This window comes from Protopterus annectens, chromosome 4.part0, assembly GCF_019279795.1.
Source record: "Protopterus annectens isolate FY-2018-M chromosome 4.part0, PAN1.0, whole genome shotgun sequence".
NCBI lineage: Eukaryota > Metazoa > Chordata > Ceratodontiformes > Protopteridae > Protopterus > Protopterus annectens.
This window is the reverse complement of record NC_056733.1, coordinates 296,830,980-296,844,340: the sequence shown is the minus strand read 5'-3', so window position 1 is coordinate 296,844,340 and position 13,361 is coordinate 296,830,980. Positions and strand designations below refer to the sequence as shown.

At 38.6% G+C, this 13,361-nt stretch overlaps 1 protein-coding gene across 2 annotated transcripts in view; it reads left to right on the top strand.

The window, feature by feature from the left end:
• CCDC60 (coiled-coil domain containing 60) overlaps positions 1–13,361 on the top strand; it is a 751,208-nt gene that overhangs the window by 370,111 nt on the left and 367,736 nt on the right. For both annotated transcript variants that reach the window (XM_044068284.1, XM_044068283.1), the window contains exons 6-7: positions 4,119–4,223; positions 6,340–6,436. In XM_044068284.1, the coding sequence (XP_043924219.1) occupies positions 4,119–4,223; positions 6,340–6,436 (202 nt within the window). The remainder of the gene's footprint in view (positions 1–4,118; positions 4,224–6,339; positions 6,437–13,361) is intronic.

The window sequence follows — 13,361 nt, the reverse complement described above, 5'->3', positions numbered from 1 at the left end:
AAAAGGATAATGTTTACTACCTTGCCTGTATGGATATACAGTGGCTTGGCAAGGGTAAGGCAGTTCCCCATATGGGTGTCAACACCCCCTATGGCCTCATAAGCAGCAGATCTCTGAATCTGTTTTATTTTGCAGCAAACACCAAACTGATTTTTGTAGTGTGAGAGTATGAAAATTAGTCAAAGTGGAGCTCAAGTAGAATTCCCAGGATTTAGAAGAGATCTCCTGTACTGATCCCTACAAGCAATTAATATTCCAGTCGGGTACAAGGGCTAGCAGAGTTGGTCTAATCCCCAAAAGAATTACCTTGGTTTTGGATAAATTAATAGTGAGAAGATGTGCTTAGCACCAAAAATAAGCCCTAGCAAGCACACTGTTTGGGATTGCACTAATATTAACTCAGGGAAAACAATAACAAAAGGCAAAAATCATATACACAGAACAAAACAGATGAGTCAGATAAAGACCATGAGCTATTACTGCTAAAAATAGGAAACTGCAGGAACTCAGACCTTGAATGATCCAGTACAAAGTAGTGGTACTAGTGAGAGATTATAGGGAGGACATGACTCTAATGTCATACTTTGTCTGAAATAGTCTTGAAAGCAGATTATCAGCTCTCCAAACTACTAGTGACGTCAGGCTTCTGTGTTACGAGCTTAATGTCAGCCATATTAAATGCTTTATAGGTTCATAGGTTAGTACTAAGCTAACTGCCCTTGCGAGCCATTTTAAGCCTAGCCAATTATCCCTTGTGAGACTCAAACCATGCGCCTTGTGTTTGTAAGGCAAACACCTTAACCATAAGGCCACCCTCCCAGCCCCCTTGATTAATTCAATACCTGTGTCATGGGATGTAATGTCTGTTAAGCAACCCCATGGCAGACATAGTAGCAAGATCCCATTTATCAATGTAGCTGTAACTAATAGAGCATATATTTGATAAATGCACTGGCTATCAACATCCTTGCACCTTTACAAATGCACTGTTGTGAGTATGACTAGTATTAATGGTGGCAGTCCTACTGGCAAATATAGAAGGCTTCTCAGTGGACTGCTTTGTGTCTTGTACTGTTGTATTTGTTAATGGAACATGCTACTACACAGTTATCTTCTTGGGTTTGTTCTTTGCTTCCATGTTGTTATGTAGTTCTGACTGCATAGGATCTCACAGGCTTTGGACAGGAAGACTGGAGAAGTGGGCCTCTTCCCAGTATGGATGCATTGATCACCATTTTCAACTAGCTTTTAGAGAGACAAATGAAATATTTTTAGTCCAAGTTCTGTTACAAAGGCACAAAGGGAATGAACAACCTGCTTACATACAAAAGAGTGATGGTTTAAGATCGCTGGACCATATGGCACAAAAAAAAAAAAAAAAAGAAAAGAAAATGGTTTAAGATCGCTGGACCGTGTGGTAAAAAAAAAAAAGGAAATAAAGAAAATAAAATGTATGTGCAACCTTGCAATTAGAAACACCAATATGAATGCCATCACAGGTCTATGCAGCCTGAAGAAGATCTGAGAGGGTTCCAGTGGTATTTGTGTGTTCATCTATAGTAGCATGTATTAGCTTTGCATTGCGCATGAGTCATGGAAGGATGAGAAAGCCTCTTCTGCCAATGTGTTTAGAACTCCTCATATGTATATAATCTTGATAGAATATATCTGAAAGTTGACCTCATTAACTGTTTCAGCAGGTGGAGTACCATTGTTTGTTTCATGTATATTGGTACAGATTCTGCAACCAACAGCTGGTCGTCAAGCAGTGGAAACACAGACCTTGCATCTGTAGATATGGGTAGCAAATACCTTCATCGATTTTGTGAAATGGAGCAGGGTAGAGGTCAAAGGAAAAGGAAACAAGGTGGAAGTAGCTTTGCCTGATTTCCAAAGTACACAAACATTTTCTTAAATGCCCAAAGCCTGATAAGGCCTTAAAGAGAGCACAGCAAAAAGTGTGTTCACTAGTGTTCAGTACTGAGAAGTATGAATGCTAATATGCGACCCTGTTTTAGTGTGTACTAATTCCAAGTTTGATGTGTTTTAGAGAATTCCCTGTACTCTGAAGTACAGTGAGTTTGGTCTTAGTACATGAGAAGAAGAAAGATGGTAGGGGGCTATTTAATATTTTTAACAGTGAGTTTTTTTTTTATTTTGCATCTTCATACTTTAATGTTTATAATTTTTGAGTGTTGAGCACTAGTGTGCCAGTGTTTTATCATTGTATAGGAGACTGGCATATGCAGACCCGGAGTATATTTATCCTCTTTTCAGTAAATGGAGGGGGATGGAGGTGAAGAATCACATCAAGGGCATGTACTGACATATACAGATATATAATGATGGACATTGACGAAGAGGATGGAAGATTGTTTTTAAGGGTTTGGCCGTATGAGCCTTACACTAATTGAATCCAGTCTGTGGCACTTGCTGGAACAAAAAAGAAAATGTCGGGCTGCATATCAAGAGATATGAAATCTGGAAAGGTAAAACTACAATTACCCCGTCTAGATATATTGTAAGATCAAACTTGAGTTATCGTGCGCAGATCCTGAGACCTTTTCTAACGAAGGACATAGGTTTAAGAGAAATGAGTTCACTGAAGATTCACAAATATAAGGTGGAGGTATTCAGAGAGTGGAATATAAAGAGAGACTTGACAGGTTTTGTTTAGAATAGATATGCATTGAATAGGTATACATATGGTAGTCAGTCTGATTTCATCTGAAAAGACATGGAAACAGGAATCCTAACTGGTAATTACTTTGCCATAGTTTCAAGACAGATGCAAAGATGTGTTTTTCAATGAGAAGGTAGTGAAACCTAGTAATTTCCTGAACAATGTGCTGTTGGCTGCATGACTACTGATAGATGTAAAAGGATTGTTATAGGTGGAAGAGAAGCTTCCTCCTACTGTATCTGCACCACATCAAACTTGGTGTGAGATAGCAGCTGGAAGAAGTGAAACTGATGGCAACAGCACAGGAAAAGGATCCAGGGTGCTGATCGAACCTGGACTGGACTACTGTCAATACATCACTCTACTGTATCATATTCAGGACACATTCTGAGCACTTTGTGTAGTTTGGGAGGCCATACAAGGAGGAGGACATCAGGCTGTTGAAAGGAGTCCAGAGGAAAGCCACTTAAACAGTGAAAGAGATGGAGAGGAAATTATATGACCTCTCTGGAGCTGAAGCTGTTATCAGAAGGGATTAGAAGACATTGTGGGATGGGGCAATAAACCAGTGCATTAAATCAACTCAGAAATATTGGAAGTGGTCACCCAGAGTAGGAAGGATAGAAAAGGAGTTGGGTGCATAGGCAGAGGATTGTTGGAACCAACTAATTTGTGGACCAGCAAAAGCACTTCTGCTGTGAGATGGCTGTGGACCCATGACATGGTCTACCAGAATCTGTGGTTGATATCCACTGAGATATTAGGAGTATATGGGATAGATGGACACTGGATGAAGGAGAAGGTGGGGATGAAAAGGTAGTAGAACATTAAATGCACATAAAGGGCAGACTACCCAGGCTTATTATTTTCTTCTGGCATAAAACAAATATAACATAAAGCATCACTACATCAGGGCAAATTGAACTATTCTTGAAAGAATGCTTCTCCTTTTCCATCAGCTTATTTTATACATTAATGTGACCCTCTCAAAGAAATACCTCATGTCATTCTACTTCCTGTGCCATTTCTGATGCAAGTACAACTTTATTATTTTTCTATAATTTAATTTCTAGTGATAGCGTTTGGTCAAGGTCTAAATAAAATGAGAAAGGATATAATTTAAACAGAGTGAGTGTATTAAAACACAGGTGTCTCTAAACTAGAAGCAGACATTTTAACATAATTCAGCTAACCTGCATTCATGAAACTATGCTACATATATTGCTCTACAGAAAAAGAAATGTTGGCTTCTGATCTTGGTTCTTGCCAGCATTCCTGATTCACTTTACATACATGATGTCAAACCAATTTAGATTTATTTGTGTAGATTATTTTTAACTTTGACACATAAATGAGGTGGTATTGTGTAACACCAGACATTAATACTATTAACTGACCTAAAATGGTGTAATTTTCTTTACTGTTTTTTGTACAGACAGCCCCTTTTCCGACAGCTATGTGCTCTCCACTGGCTATTAGAGACTTTAACAACTGAGTATTCAAATTCATTTGGAGCAGTAGCTACCTGCTGGGATGTAAAGTAAGTATTCTGTTCCTCTCTTGTTTCTCAAGGAAACACTAAATTTTTACCACTGATTCAATGAATGTCATCTACTGATTATCTCAGAAAAGGAATTGCCACCAGGATACCTGACCAGTAAGATGTATTTGTATTATGTAGTACTTGTATATAGGTGTGCTGGAACTAGGCTCATGTTTGGCCTCAGGTCACAACACTAATAGATGATTAGCTCCAAGAGTGACGGGGGAGGTAACTTGCTTGCTCCTACACAGATTCTTTTTTTTCCAAGCCTGAAAACTGTGAGATAAAAGGACTGGAGCTCTGGGTTGGATTTTTTCACATGCCAGTTACAGTTCTTTATTCTGGCACACAGTGCAGATGTACCATTTATCACGAGTATATGTATGTTCTATTATACCATGATCCCCCCAAAACGTGCACGCTGATTGGCCAGCGTGCCCGTTGTAAATCGAGTTATACTAATGGAAAAAGGTCCGGTCGCCCGGACTTTTTTCCATTAGTATAACTCGTTTTTTTAAAACACTGTCTCGCTATGTTAAATGGGTTTAACATAGCGAGACAGCTTTAAAATAAGCAACGGAGATCTATTTTAAAGCTGTCTCGCTATGTTAAACCCATTTAACATAGCGAGACAGTGTTTTAAAAAAAAGCAACGGAGAAAGCAAGATCTCCGTTGCTTTTTTTTAGTGTTTCGCTATGTTAAATGAGTTTAACATAGTGAAACAGTTTTAAAATAAGCAACGGAGATGTCCGTTGCTTATTTTAAAACTGTCTCGCTATGTTAAACTCATTTAACATAGCGAAACACTAAAAAGCAACGGAGATCTTGCTTTCTCAGCTTTGCTCAACTCTGATGTACTGCGCAGGCGCGGTACATCAGAACTGCCGGATGCCAGACATCTGCGGAAGGGCAGTAAACAGGCATTATACTATGCCATTATTTAAGAAAAGTAATAGTTTCTTTTCTTAAATAATGTCATGGTATAATAGCAATAACCCACTTCTGGGTGTGGGTAATGCTAAATTTACCCACGGTTGGCTTTGTTTGGTCCCTTGGGCTTCGCCCTCGGGACCAAACCACGCCAACCGTGGGTAAATTTAGCATTACCCACACCCAGGCGTGGGTTATTGCTATAATATTAGTGCACCACAAAAAGCCTTATTTCTAGAAATGTTTTCTCTTTTTTGCCCTACAACTGCTGACTATCAAGCTTGCATCTCCTTTCCAAGTCTTTCTTGTTTGTTCTCCTTACAAGTGTGAGAATTGAACAGAAGGAGGGAAGCTGTCACAGAGTCAGCAGTTATATAATTTTGTGTTTTTTGGCCTTAAGCCTTCCCCCTGGCAGCTGATGTGTAGCTCATTTAATACAAAGTCCCTGCTGTCATGCCTAATTTGTGTGTATGCATGCTGTCCCATATGTGCTTGCAGTGGAGGCTGTCACACAAGTAAGTCTTGGTAGTGTTACATGCTGTCATGCTGTAGGCTGTACACCTCTGTTTTTAGTAAGTGCCAACACTGCAGTAGACCAACTGTCCTCAGCATGAGTGAGTTGGGTTTGGTCACTCACTTCCCATCCTTACCAGCTACTCCAATGCCTGGATCTCTTGTCAATACCAAGTCATCAGGGGTGCAATCATGACAGAAATAGCAAGTCAATCATCTTCTTGCCAGTTTACAAGATTTGTTGTCTGTAAGCTATGAGGATATTCAACTTCTTCTGAAACACAAGTGCTCTAATAAGAAAAATTCAAGCACAATGTTTCAGGAATTCTTCACTTGTGAATTCACTGGGAAAAGGAGACAAACACAAACCTGATTTTTATGAAAAAAAATGTCTATGTAATGACAGTTTCAGAAGTGATTACTAGAAGTGTGTGTGTGTGTGTGTGTGTGTGTGTGTGTGTGTGTGTGTGTGTGTGTGTGTGTGTGTGTGTGTGTGTGTACGTGTGTGATCCTCATGAAAAACACTAATTTTGGTCCAGTCTTTATTGATAATCTTATTACTGCTTTAAGCATCTGCAATGAAATGTTTGTAGTTTCTCACTAGACACAAGCTTTGGTTATGATTTTTTCTGTTTATACTGTAATGTTGTCACCTTCCTCCTTTCTCAGAGATCCAGGTGGCAGCAGGAGTCTTATGAAGAGGTCCATTAAAAACAAACTGACCGAAACAAAGTGGGAACAGTTCATCACTCAGGCAAAATTACAGGTAAATTCAACAAAACTGCTGTTTGTCAATCCAGGATTACAGCTGACATGAGGAACAAAGTTTAGAGGTACTTTACTGAAGACAAAAATAATTAAAGACAATTAAGTCCTGGTTATTCTGTATAAAAATATAAGCATCTTTCAGTTGTTGTTGTGCAATTCATACATTCTCAGACCAACTGAAGAAGATTCAGCCAGCAAGCAGTATGAAAATATTTTTCTTTACTGCTCAGTTGGGTAACAGAATCAAACAGAGTAAAAATAATGAGCAGTAAAACCAATGACACTCAGAACAGTGATAACTAAAAACTATGCCCTTCTGCTGTCAGACATGCCAAATGTCCTTCATTTTAGCTGTGCCAAACACTCATCATTACAGAGAGAAGGAAATGTGATTCTGAAGCAGGAATTCACAATTATTGTGTCTTGTGTGGCTGAAAATATGTCAGTGTTTTCTGAAACAGACTGTAACTGTTCTTTGAACCTCACGTAAATCCTTAAAACCTACAGCAGGTAAGCTAAAACATGTCAAAACCTGTGACCTTTAGACAAGTGCTGTGGTGCAGAGGGATAAAGACATTACTGTGCCCCAGACGACACATATTCGACGAGTAGCATGAGTGGTGGGTAGGCTGTAGAAGGAATATGGGAGTGGGCAGATGATGTTGGATTGTCCATCCTTGGAGAAAGGGAGACAGACTAAAGGCTCATGGCAATATGCTGTATATGGGCCTGGCCAGCTCCATGGTGCATGAACCAGAGCCATTCTGCTGGGAGGTTGTGCCTACATGGAAGTGTGCACGCACCTCCCAAGGGCAGTGATCAATGAGCTGCCCATGCTGCTGTGAGGCATGACCCTGCACCAATGGCCTTGAATTCCTCACTGTCCCTGGACTAGGGCTGGGTTGAGCCTGGAGAGGAGGCTAAGATGGATCCAGCACACCCGGGGAACAAGGCAGCTGATGGTCAAAAGCAGGGGGGGGGGGGCAAGGGACTTGTGACCTTTTTCTTATGCAATGCATACAGAGTATATGAGGTTCGTATAAAGCAGTTATACATAAATTGCACAAAGGTGGGCCATCTACAGACCCTGGAAACTACAGACTAACAAGTCTCACTAGTCTCATATGCAAAGCCATGGAAAGAATTGTCATGGAAATGATCAGTAATGACATAGTAAATTTCCAAACTTTGGACCCAACCCAATTTGGTTTTGTCAAGGGCAGGTCATGCCCACTCAACTTGGTGGAATTGTTTGAGAAGACCACCAAAGCAATGGATGAGTGTAAAATGGTGCAGACTACCTACCTTGACCTTGCCAAGACATTTGCCACAATACCTCACTCGGACATTGTTGACAAACTCAAGTGGTTAGGTACAAAGCCTTAAGTCACCCGGAGGATAGCCAGCTGGCTCACAGACAGGACCAAGGAAGTTAGAACTGGAGAGGCCATCTCTACAAAAGAGGCCAGTCACAAGCGGATTCCCTCAGGGATCAGTCCTAGGACAGCTTCTTTTTAGCATTGACTTTTCTGAAGTCAATGGCCTCTGGCTGACTAAATTTGGAGATGATTACAAATTAGCAGCTGTCATTCAATCCCACACTGACATAAACGTTCTTGAGGAAGGGCTGACACAGACAAACAAATGGTGTCAAAGCCATAGACTGTAACTAAATGCCAAGAAATGCATAATAGTATCCTTTGGGAAGTAGTCCTCTCCTGGTAACTATCATATTGACAACACACCCCTAAGAATTGACCCCGTAGTCAGGGACTTGGGGACACACATACACAGTAATTTATACTTGACCATCACATGTCTACAGTAGTGAGGAAATCATTCTATGTTGTATGTTTATGTACACGTGTATGTGTGTCTATGTGTATGCACTCGTACCTGTGTATGTGAAAATGCAAGAGTTTATTAAAAGTACATTTCCTGTCAGGTGGTGAGCACTTGAAGGCATTGAAACCCAGAGAGAATGTAAAGAAAGGTGTCTGGGGAGATAGGTCAAAGATATTTGGCAGGTATGGTGTTCAGTGTGAAGTCGTTTCTTGGCTGTGGATGCTCTATATCCATACTCAGGGAAACACTGCATACTTTCTGCATGCTCTTGTGCCCAGCCTGCATTTAATGAGTTGTTTAGTCCATCATATTAGTACACCTTATACTTAATCTATTAGTACCAGCACAAATAAACAATACTCCAACAGTTGTAACACAATAAAGCACAGAGTCCCAAATGGCAGTAGTGCTTCCACCCAGTTTATTCCTCCGATACCACTTAGACAGGTTAAAAACAAAGTAAAAAATACTATCACTTGTTAAATAAAATGACCGTGAGAGTAAACAACAAAACCCATAAATGTAAAGCACTTTTCGTCCGGTTTATATCCGGACTTCTTCAGACAAACAACCGACTTTGAAGTCAAGTTTAAATAACCTCTCATTCTAGTATTAGCCTATCAGGACACAGTAGTATCCCTTTGAAATTCTTAAAGCAATAGTTAACTTCGCTAAGGATAAGCACAATTTTTCCATAACATCATATCAAGTATTTTAAAACATGTTCGTAAAAATTCAAGGGTATATGTTACCCTGTTAAGCTGTATTCTATTCACGTCTTGGGTTAAATTGTCAAGTAAATATATAAGCATGCACGACATCAACCAAAAACAGACAGAGTAATAAAATGGTTATCTAACATAGTTACAACCCATATGCTAGTAAGCCAACTCATCGGGAATCTCACCATATATGTATATATCTAAGCCTTCAGCTGAAGCCTTGTGTTCGTTCACACCCGCTTATAATACCAATACTGTGCCTATTAAATAATAATAATGTAAAAAATCTTTGTGGACCAATGTCCATAATAATGTCTTAAGTCATAAGTTACTGTAGTTTTTGTTTAGGCATCTCCACAGTATTATAAGTAAGCTCTAAGCTTTCAGTTGTGACCTTGTGTTCGTTCGTACCCGCTTCTAAAACCAATACTGTATCCGTTAAGTAAGAGTAGTATAAAAAATCTTTGTCGACTGATGCCTAAAATAATCTATTTTTACATTCCTGGCTATACATAAAGTTGTCCCCAATAACATACATGTACTAAAAACAGCTAATACTGTACACTAGCTGGTAAAATGTAAACTTATTGGTGTAACCTAATTCATAACTCACTATAGCTCTTACCAATAATGTAGGTAATTTCCAAAATTTGAACTAATAGTTTGTATCTATTCGCCACTACTTGTGACAATGAAACTTTCCCTACTAAATTCAATTGTTAGTGGTTACTTAGCTTGTCTATTTATATGCATTAATTCTATACATCCATTCAGTTCATTACCATAGGATATCAGTCAAGGTAGGGTCTATCAAAAAGTTTTTTTTAAAAATGTTTTTTAGTCCTACTGTAATCAATCAGTTTACAGACAGAATAAATCTATGAGATTACTCTTACCAAATTTAAACCCAGTAATCATGGAATGTGTAAAAGTATATACCAAACTCCATTGTAAAAGGAGGGCAGATCTAGTTTTCATGTGTAGGATCATTTTACCTAAGTAAACTTCTTAGTTTAAGTACACATGCTATAGAGCATGTCTCATTCAACCCTGGCTCAGTACATGCTTCTAACCGTAGTTGCCAGTTGAGTTCACTTTTCTCTAACAGTAACTTAACAAAACAGTCATTTGTGTATTTTTCATTTTTACAGTTATTTCCCATCCTTTGGCCTATTTTAGAGATGATCTTGAATTTAAAAGTATGTCCAGCATTTTGATCACAATGTCTTGCTAAAGCATTATCATTGTTCTTCTTGTTAATTGCGTATACATGTTCAGAAATTCTATCTCTTAAACGACGGTCGGTTTTACTGACATAAAATGCTGGACATTGTTGGCATTGGGCCAAATATACAACTGATCTTGTGTTACAGTGGTAAATATCATAAATGTAGAATGTCTCATCTCTAACTGTGAAACAGTTCCCACTGTCTATAAACCTACAGTATTTACATGCTCCACATTTGTGTGTACCCGCATTATTCTTCTTAGCTTTATACTGGGTTTCTAAAAGGTTTTTCATGTTAAAACCCCGTCTAAATGTAATAATGGGGGACTCACCTATCTTACTGAAAATGTCCTTATTTAGTGATAAATAATACCAACATTTTCTTATTATTTTCTGAATGTCTAATGCTACTGGGCTATAAGTGAAAGTAAATGCAAGGGTAAAGTTTTTATTTCTTGTGGGTGTAACTTGTTCAAGTTCTGTAATGGTCAGTCCATCCTCCTGAACAGTGTTAACTACTTCATTATTTAAGGTATTACCTCTTATTGTTACACAGTTATTCAAAATCAGTTTGTAAATGCCTGCTTTCCTTTTAACTTTCACTTCATAAAAGATGTCTGTCAAAAATCATTTTGGGTAACCCCTAAGAGTGAACATGTCATACAAAAGTTTACATTCCTCTTCAAATTCACTTTCTGTAGTTACCATTCTAGCTGCACGTACGAGTTGACCTTTCACCACTGTTTTTTTCTGGTGTTGGGGGTGTGAACTAGTAAAATGTAAAAATGAATTTGAATAAGTACTTTTCCTATAAATTCTTGCAGTATATCTACCCTCTTGGGCTTTTTTACTAAGTTCCACATCCAAGAAATGAATCTTGTGTTCTTGGAAGTTTTTAGTAAATTTAAGAAAGGAACTAGTTGAATTAAATAAGGTAACTAGATCATCCGCTAGCACACTATCTCCATTTAGAATTATAAAGATGTCATCCAAAAATCTTTTGTAAAGCAAAATGTTTTCATTCCATTGACTTTGAAATATGTAATTGGTTTCCCAGTAGGCCATAACCAAGTTTGCAAAACTTGCTCCTACTGGGGATCCCATTGCTATTCCGATTTTCTGCAGGAACAACCTATTGTTGAATGATATGTCATTATTTTTCAAAATTATGTCCAACAATTGTTCTACTAGCATTCTTTCGTTTTTAGTTACCCCCTTGTTTTTTATGAAGTCTACTACCCATTCTGTCCCCAAATCCTGTGGGATGCATGAGTATAAGTCACATACATCAACTGTGAGACAGTTGCATTTATCATTAAATGTTAATGTATTCATTTCGTCTAAGAAAGACCAAGAATCTTTACAAATTTGTTTTTCCTTTTCCACAAATCTCTTCAATACTGAATCTACAACTTTTGCACAGGAGTATGTAATGGACTGTCTAGCATCCACCAAAGCCTAAATGGTGGGTCAGTCAAGTTCTTATGGATTTTGGGTATGCCAAATACCTGTGGTATTTTAGGGGACAACATTGTAAGATAGTGGTTCAAGTGTATGTCAGTTAAACCATCTGTAAATAGGTCACTTATGAACATCTTAATTCTATTGTATGCCTTGTTCAATTGGCTTAAGCTCACTTCTTCATATGTTTCCTTTTGTAATAGTGATATAATTTTCTTAGTGTAATCTTCCTTGTACATAACTACTAAGCCCCCTCCTTTATCTGGTTTCATAAACCTAATTGGAAGGGTACGAAGAAGTGTTAACAAGTGTCTTTCTTCCAAGGTAATATTTTCAATATTCCTATATTTATTGTAGTTATGTACTGCCTGCCTGAATTCATGTTCACATAAGTACTCAAACATACTAATAGTAGGGTTACATGGTGGGTTAAAAGTACTGGTCACCCTTAATTCGTTGTTACTATATGATGAGTTCCCCATCAAGACAGTTAGATTTAACTTGCGGATAAACAATTTAAGGTCAATCAGTAATTCAGCAAGGTTACACTTATTAGTTGGTACAAATGTAAGACCTTTTGAGAACAGTTCAACCAAAGTCTCATCAATGTGGCATTCTGTGTAATTAAAAATTTTAAAGTCTCCTTCACCATTCAATATAACTTTGTATGGCGGGAGACTTAATTCCTGTTGTTGCTGCGAGTGTTGTATCTCTTCTTGGGGGGATACTGTGGGTTGGACTTCCAACTGTTCCCCCTCCCCCCTCTGTAGTTTTTTTGATGTTCTTGTGGCTGCTGTGGGTGCCACTGGTTTTGGTCATAAAATTGTGATGGGTATTGACCTTGGTGGATATGGTCCATACTTATTTCTTCATTTTGCATGTCATTAAAAACACCACCATCATTAATAAAATTCACACTGTTGGTTTCCCCTTCAGTCTGGGATACATCTGCTCTCACGTTTGACACAGTAAATTGTTCTTGTCTGAGTGTCTCTAGTCAGAGAGCTGTTCGTCTGAAGAAGTCCGGATATAATCCAGACGAAAAGCGCTTTACATTTATGGTTTTTGTTGTTTACTCTCACAGTCATTTTATTTAACAAGTGATAGTATTTTTTACTTTGTTTTTAACCTGTCTAAGTGGTATTGGAGGAATAAACTGGGTGGAAGCACTACTGTCGTTTGGGACTCTGTGCTTTTTTGTGTTAATCTATTAGTACCAGCAGTGTAACCTGAGAGACGATACCCCTTTTGGCCATCACAATTAACATTTAAGATTTTTGATAAAGATATATTTATTGTTGGGCAATGGATTAGATCCAAACACCGCAGCCCCTGTTCAACTTTTTTTCATATTTTGCTATCAGCAAGTATTTTTAACATTTGCATTCTTAAACCCCTGACTGCGGTGGTGGTGCTGCGGTAGCGTTGTCACCTCACAGTTAGACGTTGTACTGTTCGACTGTCAGCTAAAGCGTCTTCTGTGTGGAGACATGCATGAATGGGCATACCTTTGTTGAAGGTTGTGCGCCAGAGCTGGCAACTCAGCACGTAAAAATCTACTGACAATCATTAGCAGACCGGAGTTCCTCTGTGGCGACCCCTAACCGGGAAAAGCCGAAAGACACAACAACAAAGCATTCTTAAACCCCTGCGTTCTCTCTGGTTTT